Source organism: Mirounga leonina, unplaced genomic scaffold (assembly GCF_011800145.1).
Source record: "Mirounga leonina isolate KUSES-001 unplaced genomic scaffold, KU_Mleo_1.0 Mir_171, whole genome shotgun sequence".
NCBI lineage: Eukaryota > Metazoa > Chordata > Mammalia > Carnivora > Phocidae > Mirounga > Mirounga leonina.
This window is the reverse complement of record NW_023270436.1, coordinates 21,087,635-21,109,085: the sequence shown is the minus strand read 5'-3', so window position 1 is coordinate 21,109,085 and position 21,451 is coordinate 21,087,635. Positions and strand designations below refer to the sequence as shown.

The following is a 21,451-nucleotide window of genomic DNA, read 5'->3' as shown; positions in this document are numbered from 1 at the left end:
CGCTGCTACTTTCTTGGGGAGAAGCCAGAGCTAGAAAAGCGTGTATCCCACCCCCGTGTGGAAGGGGCATCATCAGAGGTGTCATCACTCACCACTCTACCTCTCCCTCCTGCTGCTTTTTCTCTTCACCGCTGACCCAGTCATTACCTCCCCTTTCAGCATTTACTAGGAGCAAGGTAAAGCAACCCATTCCTAATCCCAGACTTTTTTCAGAGAGAGGCTTCTGAGGTTTCCATAAAATGACACACTTTCCAGCAGTCTCTACTTAATACCATAAGACTTTGAATAGAACCTTCTGCAGATGGATGCTGCCATTCTAGGGGTTGGGCTAATTCTTCCTTCCTGTTCAGCTTCCAGCATACATACATTACTAAGGCACATTGAAATGGTCTTGCCTGAACTCACAGCCCAATATCACTGTTGAAAACCATCTCTGTCCCTAAATAGAGTAAACTTAAACCTGAATCAGAAGCTATCCTCTGAATGTCTGTAACTGCAGACATTTGGGAGCTGCTTTCTGGGATTTTTCAGGCATGCCAGACCCATTAACCAGTCCTAGACTTGGCACATTCCCTAACGTTTTCACTTTATATCTCAGCATTTATGTATAATCCCGAGGATAATATTAATCAAATAAAATACACCTCTTTAGACTCCTGAATAGGTTGGCAAACTTGAAACTCTAAAGGTAGTTTTTCTATCTAGGAGAGAGGGAATAAAAAATTGTAAGGTGCTGCTGCTACAGTGTAGTGGAATGGTTGCAGGTTTTTCTTCCTCGATCTTAATAAAATTTTGAGTCTGTATCTAGTTTGTGATACAGTTTGACAAAAGCCATTTTTATTAAATGTTGCAAATTAGAAACACCTGCCTGCTAAGCTATTCTAAGCACCTAATTGTAAACAGCAATAATAATGAGTCCTTTTCAGAGCAAGTGCCCTTGCCTTCCTCATTTTTTTGGTCTAGGATTTCTGGAGGAAATGGCAGTGTGATGGAAATATTCAGATTTGCAGTCAGATAGGCCTAGATTTAAATCCCAACCTTCCTGTTTATTAGTTATTTGACTTTGAACCAGTTGCTTAATGTTGTCTATTTCCTCATCTGCAAAATGAAGGTAAAAATTCCTACCTGTAGGTCCTGGTGGGGATTTGGGATTATGTAAATAAAGCACCTGATACATCATAATTCACTAACTCTAAGATGCACATTTTTTTCCACATTTTAGTATCTCTGAAATCAGGATGATCTTAAATTCAGTAAGTAAGCATACAGGCATTGTTTGATTACAACATTGTTGTCCTTTTATCTGTGGTACATACTGTAAGTTGTTTCTTAAATTGATGGCAACTTTGAATTGACAAAATGTGGTATGCCTGGCTCTCAATGAATAGTTGTCATACTTACTATGGTGATCTATTTTTCCTAAGAAAGACTTTAATGATACCCAGAAAGAATCTGAATTTTACTAGCTTTCCTAGACTTTAATTTGGACTACGCTTATAATTATTCTTAGGAAAAATAGTATTATAACAAAAATAATAGTGACTCCTGCTTAGTCACTTTAATGTCTCATGCGAACAATGCAAAGGTAAAAGGGAGTAGATGTCATAAGACTTAGCAAGAATATGACTGACTGGATGAGGAGTAGCAGGTAGAAGTGCATATACACTTTGAGGGTAGAGTTTTCTTCTCTTATATCCTTGTGCAGACCCAAAGTCCCATGACTATCAATTTGGTTCTTCAAATGTTTGTTGAATGCCAGGTATTATGCTAGACTGTAAAGTTACAGAGATGAATAAGCTAACTCTTGGCTTCCAGAAACCCCAATCTAACCTGTCTCATGCCACGCTCCTTTTCTCTTCACCCATATCCTGTATCTTTTCCTATTGCTTTAAGTAGGAAATATATGAATCAACTCTTTTTGCTTTAGAACATATTTCCTTTGAAACTTTAGTACATTTTTTGGTATTCACTTTCATCCAAAAAAGCATACCACTGAAAAACAAGTATGAAAACTAACATGATGAAAAATTTGATCATACTTGTAATTAGAAATTTTATCTATCAGTGTAACCTATGTTTAATGTCAGTTTGTGTATTTTTATAGTAAGCTAATATTAAAAAATAAATTAGGATCTTAATTAAAATTTCGGTTTTCTTCAGGGAACGTATTGTGTTCCTTTTTAAGATCTTGGTGTGATGTCTTCTTTCTTTGGGGATTCCCAAAAAGGAATGTTATGTGCTTGCATACCCAAACAATTTTTGTGCCAAAGGAACAGTGACAAATGCAACACAAGGGAAATGACATTTTCAGGTTTTTTTAGTTAATATAATAAAAGAGGGGAAGGAAGGCACTAATTTAGTGCATTTAAGTTTTAAATAAATGTACAAGGGCGCCTGGGTGGCTCAGTTGGTTAAGCGACTGCCTTCGGCTCAGGTCATGATCCTGGAGTCCCTGGATCGAGTCCCGCATCGGGCTCCCTGCTCAGCAAGGAGCTTGCTTCTCCCTCTGACCCTCCCCCCTCTCATGTGCTCTCTCTCTCTCATTCTCTCTGTCTCAAATAAATAAATAAAATCTTTAAAAATAAATAAATAAATAAATGTACAAAACAGATTAAATGAACATAAACGTATGACTTTAAAATTACTTAATTTACTCAGTTTTATTGGTATTTAGCATCTATAATAACAGCCAGCAGTAACTGAATACTTGTTATGTGTCAGGCACAGTTCTAAGCTCTTTCAATGTATGCTTATAACAGTCCCATGAGGCAGATATCGTTATCCCCACTTTATAGATAAGGAAACAAGGGCAGAGAGAGTAACTTCCTTAAGGGAACATAACCAGCAGAGTCAGTATTCCAATATAGGTAGTTCTAATCACTGTATTATCCTGGCATTGCTAAGTCCATTATTATTTAGGAGACAGAATCAGCAGCTGTTAGGAAGGTTATTAAAGTTTTTTTTTTTAATTAAAAAAATTTTTTCGGGGGGTGGGGGCAGGAGGAGAGGGAGAGAATCTTAAGCAGGCTCCGATCTCACAACTCTGAGATCATGACCTGAGCCGAAACCAAGAGTCGGAGGCTTAACCGACTAAGCCACGCAGGCACCCCAGTTACTAAAGTTTAATTAGTTTGCTGTTGAGGGGCGCCTGGATGGCTCAGTGGTTAAGCTTCGACTTGGTTTGGGCTCAGGTCATGATCTCAGGGTCATGAGATGGAGCCCTGCCTGGGTTCCACGCTCAGCAGTGGTGGGGGTGTTGGGGGGGTGTTGCTTCTGTGTCGCCCCCCCTCCCCGCTCACTCTCTCTCTCTCAAATAAATAAATCTTTAAAGAAAAAATAAAGTTTGCTGTTGAGTTTGTCACTGAATAGCTGGCTGGGATTTTAGAGAGAAGAGCAGTATGTATTTAAAATATCTTACCAATCTCACCTGTTAACATTGCCACACAATTCTGAAGAGAATATTTATTATTTAAAATAAAACTGTCAGGAATTAACTCTGAGTGGATCTTGTATATAAATCATTGGCATTTAGGTAAAGATTATTAAATAAAAACTAGTGTAATTATAATTTCGGGAGTCTAATAAAGCTGGTCTTGGGGGGCTGCTGAATATGAGGGCCATAAGACAGGGAAAAGTGGTAACACTGAACTTTTGACTGGTTGGAAGAAATGGTGATAGCAGTCACTTCTTTTGTTTATCATGGAGTCACAAGAGTAAAGGGGACTTAGGAAGGGCAGTGAGGGCCTGAATTTGAGGTGACTGTGAGATGGTGTGGTGCAATTTGGCAAAGCAGAGTGAGGAGGTACCAACAGAGACCTGGCGACCTAGGCTGTAGTCCTGCCCTTGCTGGTTGTTTAGTGGGTTGATCTTTGGCCAAGGTACTTGACGTCTCTTGGCCTTAATTTCTACATCAAAAGACATTGAGGAGTTATATTGATGAGTGGTCTTCAAATTCTGCTCTAAAGAATCCTTCAGGGTGCCAGAGATTCTCTTAATGCTTGGGGAGAAGAGTACACCCTAGTCCAAGTTAACCTAAACAAGTACACTTTAATCACACAATCACATGTGTTTGTAATTTGGTTTAAGCAGAGTTTGAAAACTGGTGGATTAGGTGATCTATAAGACCTCTCCCAGCTCTAAAATTTTCTGTCTCTTGTTCTAAAATCCAAGTTTGGAATCATCCAACAGGGACAGAAGTTGAATTTGCTGGAGTGAGCAGAGGTACAGAGAGCTGAGATTGTGGGTCATTTATTCTTGAACGGTTAGAAGACATGCATTTGAGAAGGTCTCAGCCTGTATGAAGGCTGTCACTGTATCCTTCACGGTGACAAGGCTGTACTGATACTCCTTCCTGGGTGGTAGCAGAAGTTCTCAGTTGTTTCTTCATTTTCTAACATATTTCCAGGACCCTTGGGGACTCCTTTCCACCCAGTTTAAAGATTTCTTGCTTAAATTGTTATCTGCTGGCCCCTGCAAATAAGCTGTCCTTTTCTTGGGCGTTCTTCCTTCTAAGAAATATCTCTTCTGCCTCTTGGGTATGTACTTGCACACATATGTGTTTTCTCTCTGTCTCTTTCTTCAAATTTCTCCATTATGTCCTGCCCAGCCAAAGCCAGATTTTATGATTCGGTGTACGTACTGTCTTCAGAGGGTGATTGACTACATTCCAACCCCCTGTAGAACAATGTTTTATAGCCTACTAAAAGTCAGGTTGGCTGGCAAGAGTAGAATGGAACAGTTTTGATTGCACTAAAACAGCATTATGGTAGAATATGTCTCCTAACTCAGGTCAAATTATTGCTTAAGAAACTTGAGTGGATTATGTCATTAAAAACTGATTTGAGATTAGGTTATCTATCACTCCCCCAAATAAAACTGCAGATGTAGGTGAAACTGAGGATGGGAAATCAGTTTCCAAAAATCATCTTAACTGATTATTTCAAGTAAGTGAGGGAATTTACCCCCAGTTAAATTCAGCACCCTAAAAGGACTACCAAGACTCCAGGATTTTTACATGGTCATCATTTTGTGGCCAAAGAGCTATGTAGAAGGGAGGCAGTTCTTCGTAAAAATCATCCTAGATGGTCAGCGTGGGGCTGCAGTGGAAGGTGTTCGGATGTGAAGGAGGGAGAGGAATCCTTACATAACCTGCGGGAGTGGTTAGGGGGTAACATATCTTTCCTCTGATGTCCGGCATCAACCTTAACCACTTGCAGTCCTTCGTGAGAAACAGCACGCACTCTTCGTTGGCTGCAACTTGGCAGTTCTGGCGCATAGCACAGATGCCTGTTGTATTGCCTCAAGTTTACATGGAGCATCAAGTTTTAAAAAAAATGAAATCATTATAAATTCTGGCAGTTTTTATGGTATAATTAAAATGTCTAACAGGATACCTCTGGGAAACTAAATGCAGTTTTACTATTTATAGAGCCAGCCGAGGTAGTGTTTCTTGCCAACTTTCATATCTTATGACCTATAAATTGCTCTTAATAGCTAATCTGTCATCTCAGCTTCTCATACAAGAAAGCTTGTTTCCTTATTAATCTGTTAATTTGCATCTGCAAAGGACATTTACAAATTCTTGGTTCGAAAACATTGCTGTATTAATGCTGGGCATTATAAATAATTTATCACCTGTGACAGCAACTCTTAGGTCTAGGTAATAGATCTTTCTGACGTTGTGTTATTCTTCCAACCCTAATATAATTTTGATAAAAATAATTATTATGAAAGCTTCTCTGGCCCCACAGTATTAGAAAAGGCTGACAGATTGCTGTGGAGAAGCTCTAACAATCACTAGCTGCTCTCTAAGCTCAGAGTAATAGATTCAAACCAATTCTTTCCACCATGGGATAGTATATAATAGAAAGAATTCAGATAGGCACAAATCACTCTTTTACCTTTTCAGAAACAACTGTGGGATAGTCCTCCCCAACCCTAGCTTTAGGCATTGGGACAAATTAGTTAGATTGATTATAAGAAAGCTGGCACCAATAATGGAGCATGAACAACACGAAAATGATTTAAGAATACTAAAGACCATATAATTACAACTTCCCTGTTTGTGGGGTATTTAAGTCTCTTTAGGTTGAGGCTGTGAGTTCACAATTCTTAGAGATCCCATTTCGGGAAGCTTCCTCCCTACCAAGAGCTTTAATATTTAAACGTTTTTTTGTGTGTGTTTTGTTGATTTGTTGTTTTCTCTATTTTAATCCAAAAAGGATTTGTGGGAAGAGGACACAAAACATAAATGGGAAGAAATCAGAGTAATGAGAGCATTAGGGATATATCATAAGGCTGAAGCCAGGGCGGAGTCTGCACATACTGTGGTATTCTATCTGCCTGTTAAAGGGAGGCTCTGCATCTCAAGCCATAAGCTTCCTGGTAATCCAACCAAAAAGGTAAATTTGACCACTTATAAGAATCACAATTTTTTTTTAAGCTAAACCCATAGCTGCTGCTTGGTAGAGCATTAAAATCTGAAAGAAATTTTTCCATTGCTCCTTATAAAGATTGGGTGATATCATGGACAATGTCCTCAATAATATAGATAATAATTTCTTTTGATTATTTTTGTCCAGTCGGTTTTGTGTGACTCAAGTAAGTAACTTTAGATATTCATGACTATCATTTAACTTCTACACAAACTTACTCTCTCAGCTCAGTTGCTGGTTAAGGGTAGATTTTCAAGCTACAGTACACTCATTAAGTAGAGAGTGTGTCATTTCAGACTGTAGGGAGTGTACAGACTCCACAGAACATGATTCAGTCTTCTGTTTCTGTAGGTTTATATGGGGGTGGCTATTAATTCCCTCTAAATAGGCCTGCACTTTGGGTAAAGTATTACCAGGTAGACAGTTGTCTCTGGGTTAGGGAAGCTTTTAAGGAATAGCTAAGTTCTGATTTTAGTACCTAATTCTTCTCAAATTTAGTTTTTCTATAAAAATGTCTAAAATTTCATCATCCATAAGCCTATGGTAATTGGTAAATGCCTAAAATTTAATCATCCAGAAACATGGTAATTTAAATAATTGAATGACTAGGTAGTGTTAACTATAACTATGATGACTGGAGCATGAAAATTAGTAATTTATGCTGAGTAGTGTGTTGATAAGGCTAGTCCAGGTTATGCTGCAATAACACTAAATCCCCAAAATCTCAGTGGCTTAAAACCACAAAGATTTATTTCTCATGCCCACTGTATATTCATTACATGTCAGCCGGGGCTCTGTGCCATTTTGCCAAGATTGTCGCTTGAAGTTGAATTCTGGTGAACAGTGTGCGGCAAAGAGAGAAGTGGTGAAGCATGCCCTGGTTCCTCACACGTCACCTGGATGTGATTACATTTATTGGCCAAAGAAGGTCACATTGCCACTCACACCTGACTTCATGCAGTCAGGAATGTGCAGTCTTACTTACTTGGAAGGAGAGAAGCTAGAATAGTCATGAAGAGCCCCAAAGATGACATTAAATATCATTAGTGCTTAAAATAGATCTTATTGTATTCTAACTAGTCATTATTTTAGTTAGGCATTGTGTTGTTGTTGGTACTACTGATCTCCCTTATTTTCATCTATTTCGTGGAAATACATGCAAGTACAGATCTGATCCTGTCAGCCCCCTGCTTAAACCTGTGACCCTTATTGCCCCCTGGGCAGCTGTAACTCCCTCAACAGAGACTAAACTCTGTGTAGTCAAATGAGCAGGAGAGCTGGGGTCTGACGTATGTGGATGTGAACCTGGCTTTGCATGTACTTTCAGACATGGCACTTTATCACTTGGAGTCTAGTTTTATCTCACAAATGTATATAAAAATAATAACACACGTAAAGTATTGTTATAGGGATCAAATGAAACAACAAACATGGAAAATGCTTTAGATTTTACAAATTGATGGACAAGCAGAACTTATCCAAACCTACCTTTCAGACTCCTAGCCACTACCCCTATTCCCAGGTCTGAATGGCTTCTCATCATCCTTCATGCTTTGCTCATGCTGTTCCCATTTCCAAGAATTACCTACTCCTCAAATGAGGAAAACTCCAATTTATTTATTTTTTTTAATTGATAGACTGCATTTTAAAAAAATTTTTTATTGTTATGTTAATCCCCATACATTACATCATTAGTTTTAGATGTAGTGTTCCATGATTCATTGTTTGTGCTCCATGCAGAACGTGCCCTCCTCAATACCCATCACCAGGCTAACCCATCCTCCCACCCCCCTCCCCTCTAGAACCCTCACTTTGTTTTTCAGAGTCCATCGTCTCTCGTGGTTCATCTACCCCTCCGATTTCCCCCGCTTCATTCTTCCCCTCCTGCTACATTCTTCTTCTTCTTCTTCTTTTTTTTCTTTCTTAACATATATTGCATTATTTGTTTCAGAGGTACAGATCTGAGATTCAACAGTCTTGCACAATTCACAGTGCTTACCAGAGCACATACCCTCCCCAGTGTCCATCACCCAGTCACCCCATCCCTCCCCCCCACCCCCCACTCCAGCAACCCTCAGTTTGTTTCCTGAGATCAAGAATTCCTCATATCAGTGAGGTCATATGATACATGTCTTTCTCTGTTTGACTTATTTCGCTCAGCATAATACCCTCCAGTTCCATCCACGTCATTGCAAATGGCAAGATCTCGTTCCTTTTGGTGGCTGCATAATATCCCATGGTGTATATATACCACATCTTCTTTATCCATTCATCTGTCGGTGGACATCTTGGCTCTTTCCACAGTTTGGTTATTGTGGACATTGCTGCTATAAACATCGGGGTGCACGTACCCTTTCGGATCCCTACTTTTGTATCTTTGGGGTAAATACCCAGTAGTGCAATTGCTGGATCATATGGTAGCTCTATTTTCAACTTTTTGAGGAACCTCCATACTGTTTTCCAGAGTGGCTGCACCAGCTTGCATTCCCACCAACAGTGTAGGAGGGTTCCCCTTTCTCCGCATCCCTGCCAACATCTGTCATTTCCTGACTTGTTAATTTTAGCCATTCTGGTGTGAGGTAGTATCTCATTGAGGTTTTGATTTGGATTTCCCTGATGCCGAGCGATGTTGAGCACTTTTTCATGTGTCTGTTGGCCATTTGGATGGATAGACTGCATTTTTTAAGAGCAGGTTTAGATTTACAGAAAATTGAGCAGATAGTACAGAGAGATGCCACATGCCCTCTTTCCTTCTCCACTTAGTTTCCCTCACTATTAACATTTTGTGTTAGTGTGATACATTTTGTTACAATTGACAAACCAATATTGATATACTGTTATTAGCTGAAATTCATAGTTTACAGTTTACATTAGGGTTCACTGTCATGTGCAACCCATGGGTTTTGACAAATGCATGATGTCATGTGTCCACCATTTAAGTATCATGCAGAATAGTTTCACTGTCCTAAAAATCCCCTGTACTCCACTTATTTACCCTTTCCCTGCAACCACTGACTTTTCTGCTTTCTCTGTAGTTTTACCTTTTACAAAATGACAATAGTTGGGATCATACAGTATGTAGCTTTTTCAGACTGGCTTCTTTCATTGGCAATGTACAATTAAGCATTTCTGTATGTCTCTTTGTGGCTCCATCATTTCTTTTCAGCACTGAATAATATTCCACTGTAAGAATGTACCAGGGTTTAGGCATTCACCTATTGGAAGACATCTTGGTTGCTTCCAGTTTTAGCAATTATGAATTCATGTGCAGGTTTTTGTGTGGACATAGGTTTTAATTTCATTAGGGTAAATACATGGGAGCATGATTGCTGAATCATATAAGAATATGTTTAGTTTTGTAGGAAACTGCCCATCTGTCTTCCAAAGTGGCTGTCCCTGTGTGTATCCCCACCAACAAAGAAATGAGAGTTTCTGTTGCTCCACATCCTCACCAGCATTTGGTGTTGTCAGTTTTTTGGATTTTAGTTATTCTAATAGGTGTATAGTGCTATCTCATTGTTTTAATTTTCAATTCCCTGATGACATATGATGTGAAGCACCTTTTCATATGCTTATTTACCATCAGCATATTTTCTCTGGTAAGGTGTCTGCTCACATCTTTTGCCCATTTTAAAATTGGGCTGGGGAACCTGGATGGCTCAGTCAGTTAAGCGTCTGCCTTTGGCTAAGGTCATGATCCCAGGGTCCTGGGATCGAGCCCCATATCGGGCTCCCTGCTCAGCAGGAAGCCTGCTTCTCCCTCTCCCACTCCCCCTGCTTGTATTCCTTCTCTGTCTCTTTCTCTCTGTCAAATAAATACAATCTTTAAAAAAAATTAAAAAAATAAAATTAGGTTTTTTTTTTTTATTGTTGAGCTTTAAGGTTTTTGTTTTCATGTTTTAGATACAAGTTTTTTATCAGATATGTGTTTTGCAAATATTTTCTCCCAGCCTGTGGCTTGTCTTTTCATTCTTTTAATAGTGTCTTTTGCAGAGCAGTTTTTAATTTAAATAAAGTCCAACTTACCAGTTTTTTTATGGGTCATGCCTTTAGTCTTATATCTAAAAACTCATTGGCAAGCCCTACGTCCCATAGATTTTCTCTTCTGTTACCTTCTAGGAGTTTTATAGTTCTGTGTTTTACATTTAGGTCTGTGATGTATTTCAAGTCAACTTGTGTGAAAGATGTAAATTCTGAGTCTAGATTCACTTTTTTGCATGTGGATGTCCAGTTGTTCCAGCACCCTTTATTGAAAAGACTGTCCTTTCTGCATTGAATTACCTTTGCTTCTTTGTCAAAAATTAGTTGGCTATGTTTGTGTCAGTCTAGAGATTTTTCATGAATGAATGAACAAATGAACAAACCAACTAACAGACCCAAAACACTCCAATGTCCGTGTAAGCTTTGACCACTTGAAGTCAAGTGCTTTTCCCAACATTAGGTGTTGCATATTCCAATAATTCTAGACTGCTCCTGGGTAAAGGGTGAATTTTCTTATGCCTACATTTGCAGAAGAATACTATGAGTAATATGCTTCAGTACAGGAAGATAATTACATATCCTACCATCAGTGGAGCAAGCCTTTTGTATTGTCTTTTTAGTTCTGGTGACAACCTCTTGTTCTATTTTCTGGTCATTTTCTTTTTTAAAAAAAGATTTTATTTATTTATTTGTCAGAGAGAGAGAGAGCACAAGCATGGGGAGCAGCAAGCAGAGGGAGAAGCAGGGAGTTGGATGCAGGACTCCATCCCAGGACTGTGGGATCATGACCTGAGCCGGAGGCAGACGCTTAACCAACTAAGCCACCTAGGCGTCCCTTCTGGTCATTTTCTACATCTTTAAAATTTTTATTTAGTACTCACCACACTGGAAGGTATTAATAGTCCCATTTTATAGATGAGGAAACTGAGGCTCAAAGACGTCACATAACTTGTGCAGTATCACAGTTTGTCATTGAACCTGTGCATGCCTGATTTGAGATTCTGTCCCTATTCTTCTACATGCCTCTGCCTCTTGGGTTGTAAGTGGTGAACCCAGGACCTTGGGTTTGTGGGCACTGAACTGGCAGGGAATACAAAGTGCATGTGGATTTAGAAGAAAAACCATACTTCTGGTACTAGCTGGTATATTTCCCTTTTTAAAAAACTATCCGCAATTAGTCAACCAGCAGTTATATTGAATATTCTCTGCATATGGAGTTAATCCCCCCACAAAATATACCCTTATGAAAAATACATACAGTGGGGGGAGGGAACATGGTGAACGAAAACATGTTTATATCTTTAATCATTAATGGTAGTGTTATCAATGTGGTTATAGTTTGGGTAATTTAAACTTTCTCTATTTTATGTCTCAAACTAAAAGTCCTTAAAGGTGATTTGGAAAGGTATGAGCAAATTTCCTTCTTTAGTTGCATGAAGCTGACTTGTCAGATGCAGTTCTTCTGCAAATATTCAGGTCACAGAGCAAAGGGTGATGACTCCTGTGTGCTAAGTCTGCAGCTGGATATCATGCTTTGGCAAGAACCGGAGTAATTTATATCCTGTAAAAAGAGAAAAGTATTGTCTTATCCCAAGCAGATAGTTTGTTAGCATAACTGTTCGTGTGCGTTTTAGTATTCAAATACAGATGTTCCAAAATGTTTCCACTGTGGGAAGCAGCTGCTGCTATTCTAGCACAAAAATCTCAAAGAGATTAATATACAAAGGCAGCAGTGAACCTTAGTGGCAAATGTAGCATCTGCTTGAGGTGGGGCCTGTGATTCCCCATAGATAGTGGGTCTTCAGATTCTCGTTAACAGCCTGAAACCATGTTTCAGATCTAAGCTTATTCTACAGGAACAGGAACAAAGACAAGTGATTAATTTGTAATTCACTTAGCTGATAAATATCATCACATGTTATTTGCCCAAGGGCTGTAAAACACTGGACTTCATTTCCTGTGGCAGCTGATAGGAATATAGTTGTTTGGTCATAGTGACTGATGGGTTCAGTTGCCATTACTAGCTTCTGCTAGGTAACAGAGCTTAGCCCAGCCAGCTTGCAGTCATAAGACATCCATCCACACCTCAGAGATGCATTCCCTGAGAACCTGATGGTTTATGCAGGACATGCAGATGCACTGCTTCATCTGATCCCATCCTCGCCCTGGGAAGTGTGTGTGCTGTCTTTATCAGTACAATTTACGTATAAAGGAAACACGGGTGAAGAAGTGGAGTGACTTATCAGGGCTATACAGCCAAGGCTTCTGACTCTAAATCCTGTTCCATTCTTATACTACATCTCTAATGTAGAGCTGCCTCTCTAATTTCAGAGGCTATGATGTGTGCTTCATAAATTCTGTTGTCTAGAGATGCTGGTTTCCAGGACACCTGCCATGAAGAGTCGCAGTGAGACAGCACTGTCTAGTAACTGGAGGGTGCCAGGAAACAGCGAATACAGTAGTCCTTCCCTCTTTTTTCCCACACCCCAGAGGGGAAATGCCCCAGCACTCCCTTTCCTTATGTTCAGAGAACTGCAGCAATTGAGCTCCTGTGTCTCCCTGGCATTTAGAGAAATGAAGAACCGAAGCAGAAGATCCCATGGCTGTCATTTGGAGTTGTCATAAACCAGAAGTCCCTAAGAACAGTGACGCCTGGGATGCTGTGCCTGCCCCAGGCCTTATAAATCCATCCCCTGCAGTGTTCAAGGGCTCATTGCCTCCAACCAGATCTATGGTTTGAAATTATCTAGTGAATTATTTATGGTTTATACATTTGACAGAGGCTCATGGCTGGAGTTTGAAAACACTCAATTCCTGGTGCACTACTGGGACCTAGAAATGTCTGTCTGGAAAACCAAGGCACAGGGAAGTTAAGTTTCTAAAGGCCCCAGAGTGGGTAAAGGGCAGTGCAGTATTGAATCAAGTGTGTCTGATTCTAAGTTACGCTAGCTCCGTGGTGAGAGATCTGTGTGACAACAAAGATTTGTGGGTGGGGTTTGTGTCCTGCTACTTAGCCAGGCGTGGGTGGAGAACCCCAGAGAGGAAGGTGGGAGGGCCAATTATAGAAGTAGGAGAAAGAGGCGGGGTCTCTGGGAAAAGGAGATTGTTGGGGAGGGGGAGGGGAATTGTGAGCGAGAGAAAGGCTTGTGTACGATGTGCTGATGTGCAGTTCTAACCTCTGGCCCCAGAGAGGCTCCTGAAGTGGGAACCGGAGACCAGTACATGTCCAAGCGGCGTGCTCTTTGATGACATCATTGTTGCTTCTGCCACAGTCACACTGATGCAGCACTCTGGCTTTTATGGACTCTTTCTGCTCTTCTCTACTCAGAAAAAACAAAAAAGTAAATTTCTAAGTATTTAGTTCTTCTCTGTCTTCCTAAATCTTTTTGTTGAAACGTCTGTGAAATGATAGGAGCAACTTAAGGGGCGCCTGTGTGGCTCAGTCAGTTAAGCGTCAGACTCTTGATCATGGCTCAAGTCTCGATCTCAGGGTCGGGAGTTCAAGCCCTGCACTGGGCTCCATGCTGGGCATGAAGCCTACTTTTCCAAAGGGGGGGGGCAGGGCACCTGGGTGGCTCATTCGGTTAAGCAGCTGCCTTCAGTTCACGTTATGATCTCGGGGCCTGGGATCAAGCCTCGAGTTGGGCACCCTGCTCAGCGGGGAGCCTGCTTCTCCCCCCCACCCCTCCCCCACTTGTGTGCTCTCTCTCTCTCAAATTAATAAATAAAATCTTTCAAAAAAATGCAACTTAAAATGATCTGGAGCCCTTTGCAAATACACAAGTTGCAAAACATCATAAAGATGGTCAGTGTTTCAGTTATTTTGATCAAGAACTGCTATTTTGTAGGCAAAGGAAATAGGGTAGTAAATCACTCACATCTATAAAATATTAATAAAAGTGTTCTGAAGTGCACAGACATAGAACACATCTCATAAAGAGATGCCCTTACCCCAGGTGGGACAGCCTTCCCTCATTGTTATTCCCCAGCCTGGAGGCCCTTGTGAAAATCACTTGCCTACCTGTGACAGAGCACACCCTTTGTTCTGCCAGGATCACATGCTTATGTTGGGAAGAGGGATCATCGTGAAGAAAAGGGGATACATGGCTAGAGCTGTAGGCGCAGTGTGAAGGTTGGAAAGGGTAGGGAAGCCTGCAACTTGTAGAATCAAAAGGTGGGTGGGGGATGGGTTAAACAGGTGATGGAGACTTGTGATGAGCACCTGCTGTTGTATGGAAGTATAGAATCACTAAATTCTACACCTGAAACTAATATTACACTGTATGTTAACTAACTGGAATTTGAATAAAAACTTAATTAACAAAACAAAACACAAAAGGAGGTTAGAAAAAGCCGAGGGTAGCGTCCCTTTTATGTCTCTGCAAAGGAGTTAAAAACTAGACTAGAATCTAAGACTAAATGCACTTGTGGAAGATTCCAGAACCCATGTAAGTCTTTTGTTAATTTTGGTGTCCCTGTTTGATTCACTATACCAACATACAGTCCTTTTCATTAAAACCTTTACGACAAAAAGGGCTCACATGCTTTTCTTTACACAAGAACTGTATGCATGGCAAGCATTGTGAGGGGACTAGGAAGACAGTGCTTCTCTCTGCACAGAGGCCAGGGTCAGAAGAGCCTCTAGGCAAGAGGAGTAAAGCTGGAAGAGCCTGGGTGGCTCAGTCAGTTAAACATCTACCTTCTGCTCAGGTCATGAGCCCCACATTGGGCTCCCTGCTCAGTGGGGAGTCTGCTTCCCCCTCCGCCCCTCCTGCTGCTTGTGTGTGCACGCACTCTCTCTCTCAAGTAAATAAAATCTTAAAAAAAAAAAAAAAAAAAAGGCTGAAGAGCCAAATGGGCCTGAAAACAGGTGGTGAGGCCCAGTGGGACCACCCCATTCAGAAGGGGTGTAGATTGGAACCAACCATTGTTTTCCTCTGGGGTTTATCCAAATCTAAACCCTCCACAGTAATCGGCACAGATGAAGTCACATTGAGGGAACCCAGATAAGAGAACAGGAGCCAGCAGTCACAAAACTGTCCCAGTCAGGGTCCTGAGTCACAAAATTACCAATCATCATTCTAAACATCTCCCTTACCATTGATCTATCCATTTACTTTGGGAGAAAACACGCCTAGAGAAATGCCCTGGACTGCAAAGACCGAACATGGATTTCTCATGAATTTCCTATGCTCTGTTATATGTAGTAATTAATTCTGGTTTTCTTCAACATTTTCTTATACTACAGAGGTTAATGGCTATTAACGGAGATATAGCATGATACTAGAAATGCCAACAAGTCTTTAAACTAAAATGAAGGTTATATGGAACACAGCCTGTTTCTACGAGACTAGATATTGAAAGTTACTGATTAAATTACCATTGTCTTTTTATTAGGAACTTGCTGTTTGGATGGGTTCTTTTTCCGTTCTGCACAGGTCTGTGAAACACTGATAGAAACACCAGTAGGTGCTGAGTTGGATGGTTACAGGCAAAGCCAAAGCCATTTTCTGATGCGCTTTCGTTTCTCTGCCTTATCCTTTCTCTCCCCAGGCAGCTTCATCAGCCCTGAGCAGTCTGGGCCACGTGTACACAGCCATTGGAGACTACCCCAATGCACTGGCCAGTCACAAACAGTGTGTGCTTCTTGCCAAGCAATCCAAAGACGAGCTTTCTGAGGCACGAGAACTGGGCAACATGGGAGCTGTGTACATTGCCATGGGTGACTTTGAGAATGCCGTGCAGTGCCATGAGCAGCATCTGAAGATAGCCAAGGGTCTGGGGAACAAGCGAGAAGAGGCCCGGGCCTACAGCAACCTGGGCAGTGCCTATCACTACAGGAGGAACTTTGACAAGGCTATGTCTTACCACAACTACGTGCTGGAGCTGGCGCAGGAACTAACGGAGAAGGCCATTGAGATGCGGGCCTACGCTGGCCTGGGCCACGCTGCCAGGTGCATGCAGGATCTGGAGCGGGCTAAACAGTACCACGAGCAGCAGCTGGGCATCGCTGAGGGTCTCAAGGACCGGGCTGCGGAGGGACGAGCGTCCTCCAACCTGGGTAAGGACAGGATGGCTTACAAGACTCAGGGTCAGCGCCCTGGGCCAGAAATAGCCGAGGGAGCCCACTGTCTTTTACAGGAATCTGTGTGTTTGTATTCAAAAGCATCTCTGCGTTGTGTGTGTTGTCTGTTTCCTTCAGATAGATTTCCTTGGAGCGTGCTTGCTCTAAATCACATGATCCTTCTGCCATCACAGTGCTGCAAGGATTAGGATTCTGAACTACTGGAAAAACAGAACACCCCAACCTTGTAATCTGTTTAGAGAGAAGAGCAACCAAATTTATCTAATTAGAGAGAAAGGGAATGAAATGAGGATATAAAAGCCATGTTTGGTGTAAATGAAAGAGAAGCTGCTAGGAAGTCATCAATGGAAGGGAATTTGAGAAGAATTTTGTTTAAAGGGATTTCTTTACTTGGTGACTTGAATGCCGCAGGAAGTGTATTTTTTCCTCAAAAGTATGTGTATTCACAAATGACACTGCTAGTTTTGGTATAAAGGCAAAATTCCTTTTTGGAAGATCTATTTAAATAAGCTAGATTTGCAGTCACTGTTTGATAGTACTTGGTTACAATGAAGATATTTATAAATTTGGGGGAATTTATAGGTAATGGTAAGAGACGATGAGTATTGGTCCCTGGCTACTTTTTAGAAGATGTTGTTATCTTGATTCTACTCGAACAGATGTGGGTACATAATGGAAGGAACAGATGTGTTTGGAAGTAGAAGCGGAACTCATCCCTGAGCCCCATTGTTTGTTCTGTGTCCACATGGACTCAGGACAGGGAGAGGACAAGGAGAAGGTAACCTCATTGGTATTAGTGTATGCTTCTTGGCTATTAGTAGCAGCAGAATGTATAACTCAGCTCCCTTCTCTTATGTGACCTACAAAACTGAGGCACCCCCTTCTCCATTTATATAATTTTAGCACTACTCCTCCCTCCCCTCTACCCTCTGCTTATTGTAACCAGATGTTTCATGAATACAGTTGTTAGAAAAAGTCTGGCAAATCCCTGGAGATATCTCTGAAGATGGTATTGAGATCAGAATGACAGTCTAGAGAGTCTGATAAGAACCATAGAAATAAGCTCTTGGCATTATATATTCATTCAATAAATTACAAGTATTTATTGAATCATTACTATGTGCTGAATCCTGGAATAGTTGCCCTAAGGGATAGAGATTTAAGAAAAAAAATCTTTGCCCTCAAAGAGCTTATAATTTAGTTGGGAAAATGAGACTTACTACATAGGACAATAGTGGCCTCCCTGCAAGACAGTATTAGTGATGTGGTGTTGCCATGAAATTCCAAGAAGAGAGACCCTGAGAGCTGGGACTAGCCTGGAAAGCTTCTTGGAGGAGGCTAGACCCATTTAGACCTTGAAGAATAGGTGAGATTTGGCCAGGAATGAGGCGGCATTGATGGGGAGGGATATGTGAAGGAATGGGTTGGTGTATCTGAGGGATGGTGGCGTGAGTACCCTTCAGGACTGTGCTAGAAGATGGCAAATTAGTATGAAAACCAGGCAAGAGATATGCTAGCAGAAACTCTTGAAGGTTTTGAAATATAGGAGTAAGAAGATCGATCAGATATTTAAGGAAGACAAGTCAAACAGTGGCACGTAGGATAGATTGGAGGGCTTGGAACCTGGGAAGAAGACCATGCATATTGGACCGTTCAGATTTTCTTTATCATCTTGTGTCAGTTTTGATAAGTTGCATTTTCCAGAGACTTTGCTCATTTCATCTAAGTGTTGAATTTAGTGGCATAAAGTTATTTATAGTATTTTCTTATTTTCTTTTTAATGCTTATAGGATATCTAGTGACATCTTTCAATTTTGTTACTGGTAGTTTGTATTTTGTACCTGCAAACCACCCCACCCCCTGTTTCTGGATCATTCTACATAGAGATTTATCAGTTTTCTTGATCTTTTTAAAGACCAATTTTTGCTTTTGTTAATTTTTTTTTTATTGCTTGTCTCATTTCTATTTCACTTATTTCCAGTCTCATTTTTATCATTTTCTTCTTGCTACTTACTTTGGGTTCTCTTGCTAGCTTCTCAAAGTCAAACCTCAGGTCATTAATTTTAGACCTTTCTTCTTTCTAATACAAGCATTTGAAAATATAAAATTTTCTCCAAACACTGCTTTACCTGCATCCAATAATTTTTGGTGTATTATGTTTTTACCTTCACTGAGTTTGAAAACATTTTCTAAGATCGTCGTGATTTCTCTTTAACTCCTAGAAGGGTTACTTATTTTTAAATATTTTGGATTTTCCTAGATACATTATTGTTATCAAATTCTACTTTAATTTCACTGTGGTCAGAGAACATACTTTGTAGGACTTCATTGGATGTAATGTTTTACATATGTCAAGTCGAGGTAGTGGATGGTGCTGAATGTTCCAGTCCTTTTTGTCTGTTTTGATTTTTTTGTCTCTGTGTTTTGTCAATTGCCTAGAAGGAGGCTGTTAAATCTCCAACTATTATTGTGGACTTCTCTGTTACTCTGTTTACCTCTGTGAAACATGGTTTCATGAATTTTGAAACTCTGTCATTGGGCACATACTCATTTGTGATTTTGTCTTCCTGACAGATTGGTCCTTTTATCATTATGAAATGTTTCTTTTTTGTCATTGGTCATATCTTTTGTCTTGAAGTCTACTTTATACTCCTACCTTCTTTTTTTTTTTTTTTTTAAAGATTTTATTTATTTATTTGACAGAGAGAGTGAGAGAGGGAACACAAGCAGGGGGAGCGGGAGAGGGAGAAGCAGGCTTCCCGCCGAGCAGGGAGCCCGATGCGGGGCTCGATCCCAGGACCCCGGGATCATGACCTGAGCCGAAGGCAGACGCTTAACCATCTGAGCCACCCAGGCGCCCCACTCCTACCTTCTTATACTTACTGTTTGTGTAGTCCTTTGTTTTCACATCTCTTTACTTTCTGTCTCTCTGTGTCTTTATATTTAGCTTGTTAACTGCAGATAACATCTAGTTCATTTTGCTTTTTTATTGATTTTGACAATTATGGCCTTTTAATTAGAGAATTTCATCCATTTAACATGTAATTATTGGTGGTGGTGTATTTAGGTCTGTCATTTTACTGCTGGTTTTCTGTCTTTCCCTTTTATTTCATTTTCTATTCTTCCTTTCCTGCCATCTGTGGGTTAATTTAATCATATCGGTTTTATTTTAACTTGTCTACTTGCTTTTTAGTTCTACTTCTTTGCATTATATTTTAGTGGTTGCTCTAGGATTACATTATATTATCCTTAAATTTTCACAATCTACTTTGAGCTAATATCTTACCACTTCCTTTAAAATGTAAGTACCTTACAACTTTATAGGTCCATTTACTGCTCAGCAGCTAGTAGATGCTACACAGTGCACATGACGTTATGGCCAGAGTCCTCACCTTGAAATGGGGTCAGTCATGATTTCCGTTACTTAATTCCACTACTCCTCTGTACATACTGTTTGCTTTTCCTAAAACTGGGCTCTTCATCTTCTCTAATCTCACCACATTGGCTATGCTTTCTGGCTTTACTATATTTCCCCAAGCTATTTCTTCCACTTATAACATTTGTGTCCCTCTCTTGCTTGTCTAAAGTTTACCCATCTTTTTAGGATCATTCTCAATACTGTTCATGACTCGAAGCCTCTCCTGATAATAAGATAGATAAGCTTTTCTCTCATCTGAGCCCTAGGAACCCTTTTAAAATTTCTCTTATTCTGTTTATATTCAATCATAAGTTTTGGTTATTTGTATACTGGTATAGTTACCTCTACTGGATTAGAACTCATTGGAAGTATGAACAACATTCTATCTATAGTCTCTGTATCACTCAAGATAACCCCTTGCCACATAGTGGGTACGCAATAAATGCTTATATGGTTAGAGTGAATGAGTGCAAGCTTATCCCAAGATGTTGTGCCCAGATGATTGGAGGAATAGCAGTGCCTTTGGAAAGAAACATGAAGGCTGAGTGGAAGAACTAGTTTGGGGAAGCATGTGATGTGTGATTTTGTACATGTCCAATATGTATGTCTCTTACTGAATGTAACATGAGCAAATAGTACTGGAAACAGGTATCAAAAGGGCATCATCTCAATAACATCTGTAAGGTAAGGGCAGAAAGCCAGCCAGGGAGACTGAGTCAAGATCACAGACGGTGGAGGGGATCCAGGTAGAGACTGGGGAGAAGAGAGCTTCAGGATGTGGAGGGCCTATCACTTATGTCACAGAAGCCAAGGGGAATGACATTTGAATCACTAAGAAGGTAAGAAGGTTTTGGTTTTTGGTTTTTGGTTTTTGGTTTTGTTTTGTTTTGTTTTTTTGGCAATAGAAGCTCTCTGTGCACATTTGAGGGGAAAGTGGATAGAACTCGTGGAACTAGAGAGGAGAAGGTAGAGGTGACTTGAAGTCGTTGTCCTTGGTGTTCAGCATGTACTGATATTTATTATCCACCTTTATTTGTTTTAAAATAAAACAAGTAGAAATGACTTAGACTCGTCAGATTTCTTATGAACAACAAAGAACACTCTAGCTGTTTTCTAAGCATGCGTCTTGTGAAAATAATGTTAATGTATATTTTGGCTTAGAAAATGTCCATCTTTCCTTTTATGCTCAAAACAACTGTAGTTGCATGACAGTATTTCTGTAGCCTCAGGTTTTTTGGTGGCCTTCTTTATGGTTCTGATTTAGGCAATTTGGAGTCAAATCTCAGACTGTAGAGTAGGTCACTGGAACAAAGCCTCAATTAAAGTCCTCAGTGATCATCACGGGTCTTCTTACTCACTGGGAACTAGGCACACTTGCCTCTTGTCTTACTGTGGGGTGAAATGCAATCAGGAAAGTGAGAAGGGAAACATTAGGATGGCTGGTTTCAGTTTTTCCTTCCTTCCTCCCTCCCTTCCTTCCTTCCTTCCTTCCTTCCTTCCTTCCTTCCTTCCTTCCTTCCTTCCTTCCTTCCT

General features: G+C 40.4%; 1 protein-coding gene across 3 annotated transcripts in view; it reads left to right on the top strand.

Moving 5' to 3' along the window:
- The window catches only part of TTC28 (tetratricopeptide repeat domain 28), a 628,656-nt gene that overhangs the window by 437,719 nt on the left and 169,486 nt on the right, over positions 1-21,451 (top strand). For all 3 annotated transcript variants that reach the window (XM_035017265.1, XM_035017264.1, XM_035017266.1), the window contains one exon: positions 15,969-16,476. In XM_035017265.1, the coding sequence (XP_034873156.1) occupies positions 15,969-16,476 (508 nt within the window). The remainder of the gene's footprint in view (positions 1-15,968; positions 16,477-21,451) is intronic.